Consider the following 20,058-nt stretch of genomic DNA (forward strand, 5'->3'; position numbering starts at 1 on the left):
ACATAAGAACATGAGAGAAGCCATGTTGGATCAGGCCAGTGGCCCCTCCAGTCCAACACTCTGTGTCACATAAGAACATGAGAGAAGCCATGTTGGATCAGGCCAGTGGCCCCTCCAGTCCAACACTCTGTGTCACAGAAGAACATAAGAGAAGCCATGTTGGATCAGGCCAGTGGCCCCTCCAGTCCAACACTCTGTGTCAGAGACCAACATAAGAGAAGCCATGTTGGATCAGACCAATGGCCCATCCAGTCCAACACTCTGTCACATAAGAATATAAGAGAAGCCATGTTGGATCAGGCCAGTGGCCCCTCCAGTCCAACACTCTGTGTCACATAAGAACATGAGAGAAGCCATGTTGGATCAGACCAGTGGCCCATACAGTCCAACACTCTGTCACATAAGAACATAAGAGAAGCCATGTTGGATCAGGCCAGTGGCCCCTCCAGTCCAACGCTCTGTGTCACATAAGAACATGAGAGAAGCCATGTTGGATCAGGCCAATGGCCCCTCCAGTCCAACACTCTGTGTCACATAAGAACATGAGAGAAGCCATGTTGGATCAGGCCAGTGGCCCCTCCAGTCCAACACTCTGTGTCACAGAAGAACATGAGAGAAGCCATGTTGGATCAGGCCAGTGGCCCCTCCAGTCCAACACTCTGTGTCAGAGACCAACATAAGAGAAGCCATGTTGGATCAGGCCAATGGCCCCTCCAGTCCAACACTCTGTGTCACATAAGAACATGAGAGAAGCCATGTTGGATCAGGCCAGTGGCCAGTCCAGTCCAACACTCTGTGTCACATAAGAGAAACCATGTTGGATCAGGCCAGTGGCCCCTCCAGTCCAACACTCTGTGTCAGAGACCAACATAAGAGAAGCCATGTTAGATCAGGCCAATGGCCCATCCAGTCCAACACTCTGTGTCACAGAAGAACATAAGAGAAGCCATGTTGGATCAGGCCAATGGCCCATCCAGTGGTAAAAAAAAAAACCCAAGTGCCATCAGGAGGTCTACCAGTGGGACTAGAAGCCCTTCCACTGTGCCCCTCTCAAGCACAAGAATACAGAGCATCACTGCCCCAGACAGAAGAACATAAGAGAAGCCATGTTGGATCAGGCCAATGGCCTATCCAGTCCAATACCCAGTGTCACACAGTGGCCAACCCCCCCCCCCAAGTGCCAACAGGAGGTCCACCAGTGGGGCCAGGACACTAGAAGCCCTCCCACCCTGTTGTCCCCCCCTCACAAGCACCAAGAATGCAGAGCATCACTGCCCCAGACAGAAGAACATAAGAGAAGCCATGTTGGATCAGGCCAATGGCCCATCCAGTCTGTCAGACACAGAGGCAAGAAATAGACAAGTAAAGTTCAAGATCTTTACTCCAGCATCATAGGCACATACAGGTGTTGTCAGAACTGGCTCTCCCTCACCTTAACCGTTACAATTCAAGCTAAGTGCGCCAAGCAGCAGTGGGGATTTTGCGCAGGTTCCCTCCTACTCTATCATCACCCCAGGTGCTTGTTATCTACCACCTCGGCCACATCTCCACCACTTCCTTGACCTTGGTTGCAGAGTAACATGCGAGTTCCCAGACATGCCACTCTCCCTCTAGATAAGCAGCGAGGATGCTTCAAAGCAATCAGCCAGCCTAGCAAGCACAAGCGCAAGCAATGGAATTGTATACTGTCAGCTATTTGGATACATATGGCAAGAGGAACAAAACTGAGTGACTCTTGACACAGTCCAACACTCTGTGTCACACAGTAGCCAAAAAAAAAACCCCAAGTGCCATCCGGAGGTTCACAGGTGGGCCTAGAAGCCCACCCACTTACCCCCCCCCCAGCACCAAGAATACAGAGCATCACTGCCCCAGACAGTTCCAACAATATGCTGTGGCTAATAGCCACTGATGGACCTCTGCTCCATATTTTTATCCAATCCCCTTCTGAAGCTGGCTATGCTTGTAGCTACCACCATCTCGTGTGGCAGTGAATTCCACATGTTAATCCTTTAAAAGGACTTCCTTTTATCCGTTTTAACCTGACTGTCCAGCAATTTCATTGAATGCTCATGAGTTCTTGTATTGTGAGAAAGGGAGAAAAGTACCTCTTTCTCTGCTTTCTCCATCCCATGCATTATCTTGTAAACCTCTCTCATGTCACCCCGCAGTTGACGTTTCTCCAAGCTAAAGAGCCCCAAGCGTTTTAACCTTTCTTCATAGGGAAAGTGTTCCAACCCCGTAATCATTCTAGTTGCCCTTTTCTGCACTGTTCCCGATGCTATGATATCCTTTTCGAGGTGTGGTGGCCCCACGGTCCCTGTCCTTCCCAGGCTCCATCCCCAAATCTTCAGGGGGTTTCCAACCTGGATCTGGCATCCCTAAGCTTAACTCTACGGTGCAGCATCCCCGTTGCTGTTTAAAAACAGATTATCTTGACCACCTGGGCTGAGACGCACCTGCGCATGGACCGACAGAACCTCCAGCAGGGCCTTCAGTGCCCCTGGAGAAAACGGCTGCTTGGGAGGAGGTCCTTTGGCTCCCCAAATCCTCCCCACTTGAGGCTCCACCTCCCCTCCCCCCCAAAAAGGTCACCTCGAGAACAGATTACTGTAATGCCCTCTACATGATAACGAAGATTTCCCACTCCTCCACTTCCAGCTTCTGGAACAGCCTTGGGTCAACCATAGCTCTCGCAGGAGTTGTACTTGAAAGGGCAGCTTCTGTGGGAGCTCTCTCAGCCCCACCCACCTCACAGGGTGTCTGTTGTGGGGGAGGAAGGGAAAGGAGATTGTGAACTGCTCTGAGACTCTGTCCTTGAAAGGGCAGCTGCTGTGAGAGCTCTCTCAGCCCCACCCACCTCACAGGGTGCCTGTTGTGGGGGAGGAAGGGAAAGGAGATTGAAGGCCGCTCTGAGACTCTGTCCTCGAAAGGGCAGCTGCTGTGAGAGCCCTCTCCAGCCCCACCCACCTCACAGGGTGCCTGTTGTGGGGGAGGAAGGGAAAGGAGATTGAAGGCCGCTCTGAGACTCTGTCCTCGAAAGGGCAGCTGCTGTGAGAGCCCTCTCCAGCCCCACCCACCTCACAGAGTGTCTGTTGTGGGGGAGGAAGGGAAAGGAGATTGTGAGCCGCTCTGAGACACTGAAATTTGGAGTGGAGGGCAGGATATAAATCCAATATCTTCTTCTTCTTTATTTATAGCTCCCCTCTCTCAGAGGCTCAAGGTGGATTGCAAAGGGATATATGAAAGTAATTTTTTAAAAACCGGATAGTATAAAACACCCAGTGGAGGATTAGGATGACTGAAACAAACTTACTGGGATTCTCAAAGTACTCTGTCTCCAAGACACCTCCTCAGCTGCCCTCCCCACTCTGGGGCAGACCGTCTAAAGATTTACATCTTTCTTGAAACTGCTGCCAGGAGACCCACCCTGGCTGCTCTCTTAAGTAGGCAGCGACAGCCTTTCTCCTCCGAGTGAGCCACAAGGTAGAAGATCCAGTAGCAGTGAGTCCTTCAGCCTCTCCGCCCTTCCTGTCAAGGAGCTCCAGGAAGCCGCCATGCCCCGCAGATCACAAGCCTCAGCTGCCCAAATGCCACTTTATGCCCCGCCTTTCTTATTTATGGGATTTATTTAATTCACGCCTACTCAGCTTTTCTTCCTGGGTGGGGGGGCCCCCAAAGAGGCTCCCAGCCATTCTCTCCCCCTCCCCATTTCTCATCCTCTCCATAACCCTGTTGGTTGGTCAGGCTGAGGGAAGGTGATTGGCTTCCATGGCACAAGCGGGGAACGAACCCAGGTTTCCCAGATACTGCCCCAACACTCTTAACTGTTACTCTGCACTGGCTCTCTTTACTTGTGGTTCAAGGTGCATGAAAAAAGAAGAAGACTGTAGATTTATACCCTGCCCTTCTCTCTGAATCAGAGTCTCAGAGTGGCCTACAATCTCCTTTACCCTCCTGCCCCATAACAAACACCCTGTGAGGTTGTTAGGGCTGAGAGAGTTCTCACAGAAGCTGCCCTTTCAAGGACAGAGTCTCAGAGCTGCCTACAATCTCCTTTCCCTTCCTACCCCGCAACACACACCCTGTGAGGTTGGTAGGGCTGAGAGAGCTCTTACAGAAGCTGCTCTTTCAAGGACAGAGTCTCAGAGCAGCCTACAATCTCCTTTCCCTTCCTCCCCCTCAACAGCCGCCCTGAGCCTGCCTAGGCAGGGAGGGCGGGGTATAAATAAAAGTTTATTATTATTATTATTATTATTATTATTATTATTATTATTATTATTATTATTATTATTATTATTATTATTATCAGACAACCTGTGAGGTGGGTGGGGCTGAGAGAGCTCTCCCAGAAGCTGCTCTTTCAAGGACAGAGTCTCAGAGCAGCCTACAATCTCCTTTCCCTTCCTCCCCTACAACAGACACCTTGTGAGGTGGGTGGGGCTGAGAGGGCTCTCTCAGAAGCTGCCATTTCAAGGACAACTCCTGTGAGAGCTCTGGCTGACCCAAGGCCATTCCAGCAGGTGCAAGTGGAGGAGTGGGGAATCAAACCCGGTCCTCCCAGATAAGAGAGCTCTGGCTGACCCAAGGCCATTCCAGCAGCTGCAAGTGGAGGAGTGGGGAATCAGACCCGGTTCACCCAGATAAGAGAGCTCTGGCTGACCCAAGGCCATTCCAGCAGCTGCAAGTGGAGGAGTGGGGAATCCAACCCGGTCCTCCCAGATAAGAGAGCTCTGGCTGACCCAAGGCCATTCCAGCAGCTGCAAGTGGAGGAGTGGGGAATCCAACCCTGTTCTCCCAGATAAGAGAGCTCTGGCTGACCCAAGGCCATTCCAGCAGGTGCAAGTGGAGGAGTGGGGAATCCAACCCGGTTCTCCCAGATAAGAGAGCTCTGGCTGACCCAAGGCCATGCTAGCAGGTGCAAGTGGAGGAGTGGGGAATCAAACCCGGTTCTCCCAGATAAGAGAGCTCTGGCTGACCCAAGGCCATTCCAGCAGGTGCAAGTGGAGGAGTGGGGAATCAAACCCGGTTCTCCCAGATAAGAGAGCTCTGGCTGACCCAAGGCCATTCCAGCAGGTGCAAGTGGAGGAGTGGGGAATCAAACCCGGTTCTCCCAGATAAGAGAGCTCTGGCTGACCCAAGGCCATGCTAGCAGGTGCAAGTGGAGGAGTGGGGAATCAAACCCGGTTCTCCCAGATAAGAGAGCTCTGGCTGACCCAAGGCCATTCCAGCAGGTGCAAGTGGAGGAGTGGGGAATCAAACCCGGTTCTCCCAGATAAGAGAGCTCTGGCTGACCCAAGACCATTCCAGCAGCTGCAAGTGGAGGAGGGGGGAATCTAACCCGGTTCTCCCAGATAAGAGACCTCTGGCTGACCCAAGGCCATTCCAGCAGGTGCAAGTGGAGGAGTGGGGAATCAAACCCGGTTCTCCCAGATAAGAGAGCTCTGGCTGACCCAAGACCATTCCAACAGCTGCAAGTGGAGGAGGGGGGAATCTAACCCGGTTCTCCCAGATAAGAGACCTCTGGCTGACCCAAGGCCGTTCCAGCAGGTGCAACTGGAGGGGTGGGAACTCAAACCTGGTTCTCCTGGATAAGAGTCTGCGCACTAGTTAGGAGGGTCCCAGCCTCTTTGAATCTGACTCATCTCAAAGCCATCCAAATAAACGTCCACATCTTATGGAAATGAGTTCTGGATGTTAATTCTGCAGTACATGAAGAAGGACTTTTCTTTCAACTGTCCTAAATGTACTGCTCATCAGTTTCATTTAGTCCCCCCCCCCCCCACATACACACCTGAAAAGTATTTGAGGAGAAGGGAAGGCAGCAGGGGATTGCCTGATCTCCTCACATCTGGGGAGCTCAGCAGGATCTGCAGAGGAAGCCACCTCTGCTTAATCGCTAGTCTTGAAAGCCCCTTGGGGGCCGGGGGTCACCAAAGGTCAGCTGTGACTTATGAGACTTCACACACACACATTTGGGGAGAATAAAAAGTTCTCCCACCCCATTTTCTCTACACCATGACCAACTGCATGCCCTTCCATCGCATCTGTCTTTGATCATCTTTTTTCTAAACGTAACAGCTCCAGACCCTCAAGGTGCTCCAACCCTTGGGTCATTCAGGGGCCCATTTCTGACCTCTTTTCTAAGCCTGCAATGTCCTTTTCAAGATGCAGCCACCTGCATCAATGTCTGGGGTTCCATATCGAGCAGTGCTGCAGGTCCATGCTAGGATGTTGCAATTCTGGCTGTTTTCTTTGCAGTCCCTTTCCTCATAAGGGCAACAAGTAAACCATTTCCTGTTTCATCACAGCTACACACAGCTTCTTCATCAACCCCAAGATCCCTTTCCCGGTTAGATACTGTCAGTTCCACCCCCACACTCTGGGGGGCTGTTTTGGCCCACAAGTCTCTTTGTGCACCATCCCAAGAACCCTTCACTGGTTTTGTCCCGAAATTGAGCACAAACAAATGGCTGCCATGTCAACGAAGCTTATTATTCCTGCTTGATCCTCAAATCCGTTATACATCTTCATAGAATCCTAGAGTTGGAAGGGACCTCCAGGGTCATCTAGTCCAACCCCCTGCACAATGCAGGAAACCCACAAATACCTACCCCAAATTCATTCTGCTGTAAAATAATTTACTGCTCACTGTCTAACTATATGTCTGGACTGGTAATTTCCCATTTTGTTTCTGTCTCTGTCTTGACACTGATTGGCCCTTCCTGGCAAGTAACCACCCCCCCTTCTATATGTAATGGTTGAAGAAATTCTGCCTCCCTGTATCTGACGAAGTGTCCTTGCACATGAAAGCTGATGCCTGGAATAAAACGCTGTGAGCCTGAAAGGTGCCTGACTGGACTCTAACTTTGTCCCGAGAACTGAGTCTGTGCCCGGCCCCCTGGTGGGCTGCTTGTGGTGGTGGGGGGCATGCTCTGTGCTGGGAGTTGGTTCCCATGGCATCCGTGCCAGCAGGAGGAGGGGTGGTGTGAGCAGACTGCCACCTGGTATGGCCGGGGCACATTCCTGAAGCAGAGCAGACAGTGAATGATTCTCCAGGACGGAGGGGAGAGAGCTATCATTGCAACAGCTGCTTCTCGGGCTGAACAGATCACAGGGGAAGTCAGAGCAGAGTTTGTTTGTTTCCCTAAAAGGACCCCCCTGGGCGCGCTCTGGAATTCACCCCTCCTGGCAGTTTGCCTCTCAGCGTTCCCTTCCCTTCCAGTCTCCAATGGGCTGCTTGTTTAGCCTTGGAGGGCACTCCTAACTATACCTGCTTTCCCTCCACCTGAAAGGTCACAGTTTGGGGGAGGAAGAACTCACCATTTCAGCCTCCTCTCCCTCGTTGAGCAGCGCCTGGTGATTCTCTCCATGTTTTCCTCCCATGGACACCTGCCAGAATGGGTGCTTTGGACGTCCCAGGTGTTGCCAAGCCTTCCCGTGGGGTCTGTGTGGCTGCCCCTGCAAGCATGGCTCACCTTATATGCCACGGAATCCGGCAAAGTACCCACCCTCCTTGGTCGATGCAGCAGACAGACAGCTCCTCCCCACGGCTCCAGGTGAGATGCGCCCTTCCTCTCCCTGTGTCACGGCCAACACATGCAAAGAGTGCGCTGCGAAGAGAGAGAGAGAGAGAGAGAGAGGCAGCTCTGCAAAGTTCTCCTGCTGGCAAGAAGTCCTGGGAAGCGGCCAGAACTGGGAATGCTTCACCTGGAGAGATTATGGGATTGCTCCGAGCGGTGCCTAACAGAAGCAGAAAAACAGGTATGGCTTCACCACACGGAGAGGCGCACCTGTATGTGTGTGAGCGAGAACCTTGCTGTGTGCTGCAAAACCGGACAACATGCTAGAAACAGCCAGTGTCTCCCCACCCACCCCCACCTTCCGTAGTGTCCCCACTGGCTACTGGGGTCTTTTGTAGGCAAAGCAGGACAAGTTTCAGCCTGGTGATTGTTTGGGTTTTTTTGGTCCAGCAGTTGTGTTTCTCAAGCTTCATTTTAAGCTATTAAATTTTATAACTGTTGTTGCATTCTTCTGTACAGGTTGATGAAAGATAACGGCCACTGAGACCCTGGGCAGAGCTGTCTCAGTGGACTTAGATTGCCCTGGATTCACAATCCACAGCTGGCATTCCTACACACGGTGAGGGGTCTGGAGAAGGAGTCCTACGAAGAAAGGTTGAAGGAGCTGGGGATGTTTAGCCTGGAGAGGAGGCAGCTGAGAGGTGATACGATCACCATCTTCAAGTACTTAAAAAGCTGTCATAGAGAGGATGGGGTGGAATTCTTTTCTGTAGCCCCAGAAGGTAGGACCAGAACCAATGGGCTGAAATTAAATCAAGAGTTTCCGGCTCAACATTAGGAAGAACTTCCTGACCGTTAGAGCGATTCCTCAGTGGAACAGGCTTCCTTGCGAGGTGGTGGGCTCTCCTTCCTTGGAGGTTTTTAAACAGAGGCTAGATGGCCATCTGACAGCAATACAGATCCTATGAATTTAGGTGGAGGTGTTTGTGAGTTTCCTGCATTGTGCAGGTGGTTGGACTAGATGACCCTGCAGGTCCCTTCCAACTCTATGACTCTACATCATGTTCTAATTTCTTGTTTGAATCCTTGTCCCACAATTTCACATGGGATGGATTTGGGGCCAGGATTTTTGTCCAAGCATTTGAGAGAGTCAAGAGATCCCTCTAAACTTGCATTTGCATTCCTCTGTAATTCAAAGCTGCTAAGATTTCTATCCAAGTGGTCCTTCATTTTAGAACACCAATTAAACTCAAGCTGTAGATACTGGAACCAGCCATGGGACAGAAATGTTGATTGATCTGACCTGGATTTCTTTCTTAGCTGGTTTGTTTTCTATTAGTATTCTTTCTGTGCCCCAAAGCTTCTTTCCAGAGATCCTGGTGCAGAAAGACTCTGGGATAAGAATGCAGAGAGACTGGTGAAATCTTTTATGCCATCAAATTTCTGTTGAGCTTGGCCTTTTCCCTTGAGCCATCCATCTGGTTTCCTATAAAGTGCAATTCCCCAGCATGGGATGTATCCCCCCCCCCTTTTTGGTATTTTTGTATTGTGTGTGTGTGTCTGCACCTGGAAGTCATGCCAACCTCTGGTGACTGAACCTTATTGGAGGCCCAGAAGATATTCAGAGTGGCAGCTGAGAAAAGCTTGCCTCGGCCTTCTGACTTCCAGTTTTCCAATGCTCCCTCTAAGCTGTGGAGTCCTGTGAGCAAAAACTCTACTTTGTGAGCTCCTGGCATTAAAGTTGTGTGCGACTGCACAAACTAGTTTGCTCTGGAGCCGTTTTTCTGAGCTAAGACAAAAATGTGTGAGCCAGAGGCTAAAAAACTGTGAGCTAGCTCACACTAACTTAGCTTAGTGGGAACACTGTATCCAAGTACTAACCAGTATCGACCCTGCTTAGTTTCTGAGATTGCACTTGTCTGGGCTATTCAGTTCAGGGTTCCAGCACACCCAGTTCACTACTCCAAGCTGTGCTGCATTATAATAAAGAGAAAACGGTATCATAAGAACATAAGAGAAGCCATGTTGGATCAGGACAATGGCCCCTCCAGTCCAACACTCCGTGTCACATAAGAACATAAGAGAAGCCCTGTTGGATCAGGACAATGGCCCATCCAGTCCAACACTCTGTGTCACATAAGAACATCAGAGAAGCCATGTTGGATCAGGCCAACGGCCCACCCAGTCCAACACTCTGTGTCACATAAGAACATAAGAGAAGCCATGTTGGATCAGGCCAACGGTCCACCCAGTCCAACACTCTGTGTCACATAAGAACATAAGAGAAGCCATGTTGGATCAGGCCAATGGCCCATCCAGTCCAACACTCTGTGTCACATAAGAACATAAGAGAAGCCATGTTGGATCAGGCCAATGGCCCACCCAGTCCAACACTCTGTGTCACATAAGAACATAAGAGAAGCCATGTTGGATCAGGCCAACGGTCCACCCAGTCCAACACTCTGTGTCACATAAGAGAAGCCATGTTGGATCAGGCCAACGGTCCACCCAGTCCAACACTCTGTGTCACATAAGAACATAAGAGAAGCCATGTTGGATCAGGCCAACGGCCCACCCAGTCCAACACTCTGTGTCACATAAGAACATAAGAGAAGCCATGTTGGATCAGGCCAACGGTCCACCCAGTCCAACACTCTGTGTCACATAAGAGAAGCCATGTTGGATCAGGCCAACGGTCCACCCAGTCCAACACTCTGTGTCACATAAGAACATAAGAGAAGCCATGTTGGATCAGGCCAACGGCCCACCCAGTCCAACACTCTGTCTCACACAGTGGCCAATATATCTGTGTGTGTATACACATACACACACATATACACGTATATATGCTGGGACTAATAGCCACTGATGGACCTGTGCTCCATATTTTTATCTAACCCCCTCTTGAAGGTGGCTATACTTGTAGCTGCCACCACCTCCTGTGGCAGTGAATTCCACATAATAATAATAACATTTTATTTATATCCCGCCCTCCCCGCCGGAGCAGGCTCAGGGCAGCTAACAACATCTTAATCCAACAGTAAATTATACAACGAATTTTTAAAACATATTCACCTAAAAACATTTTAATTTTAAAATTAACATTTCTGGTTCTATTCTGTTAGGTGTAAATATTCTGGCGGAGTCACTTGAGGCGAATCCATCAGTTGCTCGGTTAGGTAAAGGCCATCCTGAAAAGGGTGGTCTTGCAGGCCCTGCGGAACTGTTCAAGGCTCCGCAGGGCCCGCACTTCTTCCGGGAGCTGGTTCCATAGGTGTGGAGCTGCAATGGAGAAGGCCCGTGTGTGAGTGTTCTTTAATTTTGCCTCCTTCAGCCTGGGGGTAGTCAGTTGGTTCTGCCCCACTGACCTCAGTGCTCTCTGGGGTTCATATGGGAAGAGACAGTCCTTCAGGTAGGCAGGTCCTCGGCCATATAGGGCTTTAAAGGTGATAACCAGCACTTTGTAATGAACCCGGTAAGTAACTGGCAACCAGTGCAGTCCGCGTAGCCCCGGCTGTATGTGCTCCCACTTCGGGAGCCCTAATAACAGCCTAGCCGCCGCATTCTGCACCAGCTGCAGCTTCCAGGTTCAGCACAGAGGCAGCCCCATGTAGAGGGCATTACAGTAATCTAATCTTGAGGTGACCGTTGCATGGATCACTGTTGCTAGGTCCCGAGGCTCTAGGAAGGGGACCAACTGCCTTGCCCGCTTCAGATGAAAGAACGCAGACTTGGCAGTGTTAATTACCCTTTGGGTGAAGAAGTACTTCCTTCTATCCGTTTTAACCTGACTGCTCAGCAATTTCATTGAATGCCCACGAGTTCTTGTATTGTGAGAAAGGGAGATTATCCCATGCATAATCTTGTAAACCTCTATCATGTCACCCTGCAGTTTCTCCAAGCTAAAGCTAGTGTCAGACATCTTAAATGCAGTCCTCCCCCCCCCCCCCCCCATCTTTCTTTGCCTTCCTGGAATTTGCCCTGCGCATCTCTGAATATGCAGAAAGACCCCTTTGTGACGCAGCAGAACCTGTTGATCAGGCCTAAGGGATATTACAAAAGGTTACCTGCGCAGGTGCTTTCCCTTTGCCCCCTCAGCCTCCCCTCTCTCTTTGCTTCCCGTCATTTAATTCGCAGCCCTCTTAGGCTATCACTGCGACTCATGAATATGTTGAGGCATCTTTGGCGAGTCAACCTAAAGCCTTCTGGGAGTTCCAGTAGCCAATGCCTACGGAATCACACTTACCTTTGAGCAGGCTTGTTCCCCTGCTCAAAGAACGCCAAAAGCCTGGGGGCACAGGACTTCTTCCCTTTGCAGAACCCATTTCAGTTTAACTCCTGATTGGCCCACCAAGGTCAGTCTTGTCCACTCAGACTGGCAGCAACTCTGCAGGGTCTCCGCTGGAGGGTCTTTCCCATCCCCTCCTGCCTGGGCCTTTTAACGGAGGATGCTGGTTTGGGCTGAACCTGGGACCTTCTGCATGCAAAGTAGAGGCTCTTCCGCTGAGCCACCAGGGCCCTTCTTTAAAATGAAGCTGCTGTCTTCTGAGCCTGATCTTTGCTCTGGGGAGGTCAGTCTGGGCTACTCTGATTGGCAGAGCAAATAAACAAATAAAATCCCCAGGTCACAGAATCATAGAGTTGGAAGGGACTCCCAGGGAAATGCAGGAAATCCACAAATACCTCCACTAAGACCCCGAGATCCTTTTTGCACATACCACTGCCAAGACAAGTCTCCCCCTTCCTATAACCATGCATTGGATTTTTTCCTACATAAATGCAGAACTTTACATTTATTCTTGTTAAAATTCATTTTATTGGTTTCAGCCCAGGTCATATTTTTTTCCAGTGTGCTGCTGTTGTTTGGGAACAGCTTCTCTCTTTGGTATTTTTGGCCTCACTTGGCTGCTTAACAGTCATATTCCAAAAGTACATGGCAATTTTTAATGAAAGGGACTGAACATATGAAACTGCCTTATTATACTGAATCAGACCCTCAGTCCATCAAAGTCAGTATTGTCTACTCAGACTGGCAGTGGGTTTTCAGGGCCTCAAGCTGAGGTTTTTCACGCCTCTTTGCCTGGGCCCTTTTTAGTTGGAGATGCCGGGGATTGAAGAAGAAGAAGAAGATATTGGATTTATATCCCGCCCTCCACTCCGAAGAGTCTCAGAGCGGCTCACAATCTCCTTTACCTTCCTCCCCCACAACAGATACCCTGTGAGGTGGGTGGGGCTGGAGAGGACTCCCACAGCAGCTGCCCTTTCAACGACAACCTCTGCCAGAGCTATGGCTGACCCAAGGCCATCTCAGCAGGTGCAAGTGGAGGAGTGGGGAATCAAACCTGGTTCTCCCAGATAAGAGTCTGCACACTTAACCACTACACCAAACTGGCTCCCCTGGGACCTGGGACCTGAACCTGGGACCTTCTGCTTACCAAGCAGATGCTCTGCCACTGAGCCACCATCCCTCCTTCCTTGAACGTATGAAACTGCCTTCTACTGAATCAGTTCCCCCCTGGGTCCATCAAAGTCAGTACTGTCTTCTCAGACTAGCTGCGGCTCTCCAGGGTCTCAAGCTGAGGTTTTTCACGCCTACTTTGCCTGGACCCTTTTGAGTTGGAGAAGCTGGGGATGGATGCTGGAACCTTCTGCTTTCCAAGCAGATGCTCTACCACTGAGCCACCGTCCCTCCTTACATACAAAGCATATTGTTCTCTGGGTAGAAACTATCACATCCGAACAATGAAGCCCAACTAGACTGCCCCTGCGGCTTTTCAAAAGAACAACGATGTTGAATGACTTTCTTTTTCTTTTTGGCAGAGACCTGAGCGGTGAGACCACTGACGCTGCTGCTGGGTTTTATCCCTACACAAGACAGATTCCGTCCAGACCTGTTTCTCTGGCTATCCAAAGGTCTGAACAGCAGATGTATGTAGATGGGGAATGCTTTGAGATGACCGCTGCATCATTTTTACAGGGACAAAGTGATCGAATGGCAAGGACACTGTGATAAAATAATCTGACAAAAGCAGACATGGGTGTACTGCGGAATGCCGCACAACTGCACAACCCTTTTATGTACTCCTCAGAATATGCAGGAACATGTCCCTGCCCCAGGAAGACCTTTGTTTCAGGTAGCAAAAACTAAACAAGTCTGGCAGGGCGCTGGTGTTATCCAAGAGTGCATTCCACAAGTTAGGGGCCATAACCAAGAAGGCCCTTCCCCTGCTGGCAGCTAGCGGAGCCATCCTGGGGCCAGGCTCCTGCAAGAGGCCCCTAGAGGATGACTGAAGGGAGTGTGGGGGGGGGGTTATAATGGGAGATGTGGTCCTATAGGTATGAGGGTTCCAGACCGCTATGGGCACTGAAGGTGAACACAAATGCCTTGAACTGGATCTGGAACGGGGTGGTCAAACCTGCTTAACATAAGAACCACATAGAATAAACATCAGATGTCTGAGAGCCACAAGACATAAGCACTGAATATTTGAGAGCTGCAAAGCAGGAAGGAAGACAAATAGATGGGGAGGGGGGGGAGGAGAGGTGGAAAGAAAGCAACTTTAAATGGCTTGGCGAAGTGATTTCAAGAGGCAAATGCCTTTTCCAAGCTGGCTGACGGGGCAGTGGGGGCTTCGTGAGCCACAAATATATACGTGCAAAAGAGCCACATGCGGCTCCCGAGCCACAGTTTGGCCACCCCTGATCTGGAGTCTCCTTGGTGTAGCCAGTGCAGCTGCCACAGAATTGGAGTGAAGTGAGCTGACCATGATGTTCCGCTCAGCAACCGGCAGCTGCATTCTGGACCACCTGCAGTTTCCAAGCCATTGCCAAAATGCAGAGTGCCTCGTGGCTGGGTCAATGTGGCAAGGTCTGGCAATTAAGGGGCCAGCCGATGGGCCTGGCCTGGGTGCAAAAGTGCTGCCACTCGTCTCCCCAATGACAATGCAAAGAAAGGCGAGAACACAGGAGCAGCTCTTCTGAATCAGACCAGTTAGACTTGAGTCCAGGAGCCCTTTTGAGACCAACAAGACTTTCTGGGTATAAATGTTTGTGAGTCCAAGCAGCTCCTTTTGTTGGATACCAAACTCAGCTTTGTCTCTTGAAAGTTCATCCTCCAAAACTCTTGGCCTCTCAGGTGCTGCTGGACTCAAGACTACCTGTTCTACACCCCTGTTCCAGATCCTGTTCAAGGTGTTTGTGCTACAGACCAACACAGCTGCCCCTTGAAAAGGCCTTCATCGGTCAGGGCAGTGATCCGCCTAGTCCCTCCTCCAGTCTGACACAGTGGCCAACCAGAGAGCCCTAGAAGGTCTCCCCCTTTCTGTTGCCACCCCTGTCACTCACATGCAAAGGGTTACGGAGCCTGAGAACATGCAGGTTCCATTTAGTCATCATGTTGGACTGGTCCTCCTTGATTTTGCCTAATCCTTTTCAAGACAAACCAGTGGTCATCAATACTGAAATCAGCTCCTGAGGGAGGTGGGGAGCTCCCCCTCACGGGCAGTCTTGAAGCAGCAGCTGGATTAACACCTGTCAGGGATGCTGTAGAGCAGGGGTGGCCAATGGTAGCTCTCCAGATGTTTTTCGCCTGCAACTCCCATCAGCCCCAGCCAGCATGGCTGATGGCTGGGGTTGATGGGAGTTTTAGGCAAAAAAAACATCTGGAAAGCTACCGTTGGCCACCCCTGCTGTAGAGTGTAGACTGATCCTGCATTGAGCAGGGGGTCAGACTAGATGACCTCTATAGACCCTTCCAACTTGGTCATTCTATGAATCTAATACATTATTGGGTGGCAGATTTCACATGCCAATCACTCTTGGAGTGAAGATATACTTTATTTTCTGCATCCTGAATCTACTACTCTTCAGCTTCATTGCATGCCCTTAAATTTTAGTATTATGAGAAAAGTCCTCTTTTTGCCCACTTTTGCTAGCCTGTGCATAACCTGATCATGTCTGTCTGTCTTCATCTCATCCTTCCTTCAAGGAACTCCAGATGCTACAAAAGGCTGCTCACAGCTGAGCAAAGGACTGGACCAGACTACCCTGGAAGCATCATGAGCAAGGACTTGAACCTGGCTGAGTGAAGATTTGAACCCAGGTCTCCAGAGCCTAGTATGGCACTCTAATCATCGCATCATGTGGGCTCTCCCTTCCTTGTCTTCTGCTTTTTTAATCATGTACCTCATTGCGGGCCTTTCCGCTGAAATAAAAAGCTCCACCCCATTCCTTAGCTTTTCCTTGCAGGGCAGGTGTTCCACCCTTTGATCTTTGGGTGGCTTCCTTTTGCATCCCCCCCCCCCAGGCTATCCTTTTTGAGCTGCAACCACCAGAACTGCTCAAAACGTTTCAAATGCAGCTGCAACTTCGACTGATGCGAGAGCATGATAAAGTTGACTGTTTTGTTTTCTCTAGGGGGGAATTTGCCCTTTTCACTGCTGCCAAACACGGGATTGACATTTTCTGTAAATTACCTCCCTTCCCCCACATCTCTTTTCTGCTCAGTCTAAACCAGGGGTGTCAAACTCATTTGTTATGAGGGCTGGATCTGACATAAATGAGACTTTGTAGGGCCAGGCCATATTGGGCTGGAATATGGATCAGAGGTCCATCAGTGGCTATTAGCCACAGTGTGTGTGTGTGTAATTTTTTTTTTTGGTCACTGTGTGACTCAGAGTGTTGGACTGGATGGGCCACTGGCCTGATCCAACATGGCTTCTCTTATGTTCTTATGCGTGTACGCATTTAAGATTAGGTAACAGAGATATAAACATTATAAGGGACACAGACAAACTTAATTAAAGATTTTTAAAAAACTTAGGACTTTTCCTTAAAACATTAGCACTCATTGGTCTTAAAGGTGCTTTCCTTGTATTTCTCCCAAGGGACCCTGAGAACTGAGCAAAGGAAGCTCTGGCTCTTCCCCTCTTTCCCCAGGGGACCAGGAGGGGGAGAAGCCTCAGCCAACAGGAAGAGAGTCTTGGCTCAGTAGCCCAGCAAGAGCCTGGCAAAAGAAGCTCTGACACCCCCACCCCCCTTCCTCCCCAAGAGAGGAGCCTCAGCCAATGGAGAAAATAGAGATTTTGCTCCGTAGCTCCTTTGCGATTGAACAAGCCTGGCAAAGCAAACCGTGCAAGAGAGAAAGAGAAGGCAGCAGATGACAGCCAGTTACTCGGGGAGGGGGGGGGGCGGGCCTGATAGGAGCCTTCCAGGGGCCTGATTCAACCCCCGGACTGCACGTTTGGCACTCCCTGGTCTAAACACCAGAGTAGACCTCATCAACATGTCTTTAAAGGTAACATTTTCACTCTGATTCGCATCATATTCCACGTGAATAAGAACATCCGTTGCAATTTCTACCACTTGCCCAGTGGGGAGACTGGAAGGACCCCGAAGGTCATCTAGTCCGACCTCCTGCGCCGTGCAAGAAATCCCCAAGCACCTTCCACGCCCGCCCGCCCGCCCTCTCCTGCGGCCCCTGCTGCTTTCTGCCCGGCCGAGAGGAAGGCTCCCCGGTGCAGCCGGGCCTGGAGGAGCAAAATGCCGCCAGCTGCCCCCTCCTGAGACCGCCGCTGCGGAGGGCGGCTCTCCCGGCACCCTTCGCCCAAATCCCCAGCAATCCCCCGGCCAGGAGTTCGCAACCCCATCAGGCGCCCCAGTGCGCATGCCCCTCCCCGCCGGAAGCGGTGCTCCGCTCAAAACGGTCCCCCTTTGCCCACTCCGCCCGGAACCTTCGTGCCGCGAGGCGGGGAGGCGCCCGGCGGGGTTTGGCTGCAGGACCCGCCCGTCCCCGAGAGCGGCTGAGGCGAGGCGAGGCGAGGCCGGGCGGGAAGAGGCGGAGGCCCGGCCGGGCGTCCTGCTCCCCTTCCCAGTCGCGATGTGGCGGGCCCGGGCGGCGGCATCCTGGTCAGTGGGCGGCGGAGGAGGCCCCGCGCATCCCCCCCCTCCTCCTCCGCGTCTCTTGCGACGCTTCGCCTGGGCCGCCCCGGGAGAGGGAAGGCCGCGCAGGGGGAGACTTCGGGGGGGGGAGGAGACGCCCCCCGCCCCCTCTAGGCCCCGCCCCCTCCTCTGCGCCCCTCCCCTTCCTCTAGGCCCCTCCCCCTCTAGCCCTCCCTCCTCTAGGTCCCCCTCCCTGCACCGAGGAGTCCTGAATGCCCCCCCCCGCCCCTTCAAGCCCCGCTGGAGGCAGGCCCTGCTCCCTGCAGACTCCTATGTGCTTCTCCAGGGCTGCCTTCTGCTCCGCGCATGCCTGGATGCAGCACCCTCCACCCCACCTCGCAGCCCCCCAGGAGGACCCGGGAAGGAGGGAAGCGGGGTTCTTCAGGCAGCTCGCCAGAGCCCCTGCGGTGGCACCGGGGTGGGAGGGGGTGGCTGACGGCACAAGGGACAGGGCCTCTCTGCTTGGCCCCCTCCAGAGGAGCTGGGTGGCCCCTGAGTGAGACAGGAGGCTGGCCTAGATGGACCCTCGTTGGTCTGACCCAGCAGGGCTCTTCTGATGTTTTTCTCAGGGGAAGGCCTTGGCCTCTCTGCCCTGTTGCTGGCCCTCCAGAGGAACTGATTTGGCCACTGTGTGAGACAGGAGGCTGGACTAGACGGACCCTCACTGGTCTGACCCAGCAGGGCTCTTCTGATGCTCTTTTCAGGGGAAGGCTTCGGCCTCTCTGCCCTGTTGCTGGCCCTCCAGAGGAACTGGTTGGCCCCTGAGTGAGACAGGATGCTGGACTAGATGGACCTTCACTGGTCTGATCCAGCAGGGCTCTTCTGATGTTCTCATGAAGGCCTCAGCCTCTCTAACCTGTTGTTGGCCCTCCAGAGGAACTAGTTGGCCACTGAGTGAGGCAGGAGGCTGGACTGGATGAACCTACACTGGTCTGATCCAGCAGAGTTCTTCAAGGCCTTGACCTCTCTGCCCTGTTGTTGGCCCTCCAGAGGAACTGGCTGGCCACTGTATGAGACAGGAGGCTGGACTAGAGGGACCTTCACTGGTCTGACCCAGAAGGGCTCTTCTGATCTTCTCAGGGGAAGGCCTTGGCCTCTGTGCCCTGTTCTTGGCCCTCCAGAGGAGCTGGGTGGCCACTGTATGAGACAGGAGGCTGGACTAGATGGACCCTCACTGGTCTGACCCAGCAGGGCTCTTCTGATGCTCTTCTCAGAGGAAGGCCTTGGCCTCTCTGCCCTGTTGTTGGCCCTCCAGAGGAACTGGCTGGCCCCTGAGTGAGACAGGAGGCTGGCCTAGATGGACCCTCGTTGGTCTGACCCAGCAGGGCTCTTCTGATGTTTTTCTCAGGGGAAGGCCTTGGCCTCTCTGCCCTGTTGCTGGCCCTCCAGAGGAACTGATTTGGCCACTGTGTGAGACAGGAGGCTGGACTAGACGGACCCTCACTGGTCTGACCCAGCAGGGCTCTTCTGATGCTCTTCTCAGGGGAAGGCCTCGGCCTCTCTGCCCTGTTGTTGGCCCTCCAGAGGAACTGGTTGGCCCTTGTGTGAGACAGGAGGCTGGACTAGAGGGACCTTCACTGGTCTGACCCAGAAGGGCTCTTCTGATCTTCTCAGGGGAAGGCCTTGGCCTCTGTGCCCTGTTCTTGGCCCTCCAGAGGAGCTGGGTGGCCACTGTATGAGACAGGAGGCTGGACTAGATGGACCCTCCCTGGTCTGACCCAGCAGGGCTCTTCTGAGGTTCTTCTCAGGGGAAGGCCTCGGCCTCTCTGCCCTGTTGTTGGCCCTCCAGAGGAACTGAGTGGCCACTGTGTGAGACAGGAGGCTGGACTAGATGGACTCTCCCTGGTCTGACCCAGCAGGGCTCTTCTGATGTTCCTCTCAGGGGAAGGCCTCAGCCTCTCTGCCCTGTTGTTGGCCCTCCAGAGGAACTGGCTGGCCACTGAGTGAGGCAGGAGGCTGGACTAGATGGACCCTCCCTGGTCTGACCCAGCAGGGCTCTTCGGATGTTCTTTTCAGGGGAAGGCCTCGGCCTCTCTGCCCTGTTGTTGGCCCTCCAGAGGAACTGAGTGGCCACTGTGTGAGACAGGAGACTGGACTAGATGGACCCTCCCTGGTCTGACCCAGCAGGGCTCTTCTGATGTTCTTCTCAGGGGAAGGCCTCGGCCTCTCTGCCCTGTTGTTGGCCCTCCAGAGGAACTGGCTGGCCACTGAGTGAGGCAGGAGGCTGGACTAGATGGACCCTCCCTGGTCTGACCCAGCAGGGCTCTTCTGATGTTCTTCTCAGGGGAAGGCCTCAGCCTCTCTGCCCTGTTGTTGGCCCTCCAGAGGAACTGAGTGGCCACTGTGTGAGACAGGAGGCTGGACTAGATGGACTCTCCCTGGTCTGACCCAGCAGGGCTCTTCTGATGTTCCTCTCAGAGGAAGGCCTCAGCCTCTCTGCCCTGTTGTTGGCCCTCCAGAGGAACTGGCTGGCCACTGAGTGAGGCAGGAGGCTGGACTAGATGGACCCTCCCTGGTCTGACCCAGCAGGGCTCTTCTGATGTTCTTTTCAGGGGAAGGCCTCGGCCTCTCTGCCCTGTTGTTGGCCCTCCAGAGG

General features: G+C 52.4%; 2 protein-coding genes across 5 annotated transcripts in view; one reads left to right on the plus strand and one right to left on the minus strand.

The window, feature by feature from the left end:
• LOC132574509 (probable cation-transporting ATPase 13A4) overlaps positions 1-7,435 on the minus strand; it is an 86,468-nt gene extending 79,033 nt beyond the window's left edge. The window contains exon 1 of the mRNA XM_060242872.1: positions 7,324-7,435. Coding sequence (XP_060098855.1) covers positions 7,324-7,386 — 63 coding nt within the window. The 5' untranslated portion in view covers positions 7,387-7,435. The remainder of the gene's footprint in view (positions 1-7,323) is intronic.
• A 9,856-nt stretch (positions 7,436-17,291) lies between these two features.
• OPA1 (OPA1 mitochondrial dynamin like GTPase) overlaps positions 17,292-20,058 on the plus strand; it is a 196,226-nt gene continuing 193,459 nt past the window's right edge. For 2 of the 4 annotated variants that reach the window (XM_060242867.1, XM_060242869.1), the window contains exon 1: positions 17,292-17,429. In XM_060242867.1, the coding sequence (XP_060098850.1) occupies positions 17,401-17,429 (29 nt within the window). In that variant the 5' untranslated portion in view covers positions 17,292-17,400. The remainder of the gene's footprint in view (positions 17,430-20,058) is intronic. The other 2 variants (XM_060242870.1, XM_060242868.1) reach the window with 1 other exon arrangement.

The sequence above is a fragment of the Heteronotia binoei genome, chromosome 6 (genome assembly GCF_032191835.1).
Source record: "Heteronotia binoei isolate CCM8104 ecotype False Entrance Well chromosome 6, APGP_CSIRO_Hbin_v1, whole genome shotgun sequence".
Lineage (NCBI taxonomy): Eukaryota > Metazoa > Chordata > Lepidosauria > Squamata > Gekkonidae > Heteronotia > Heteronotia binoei.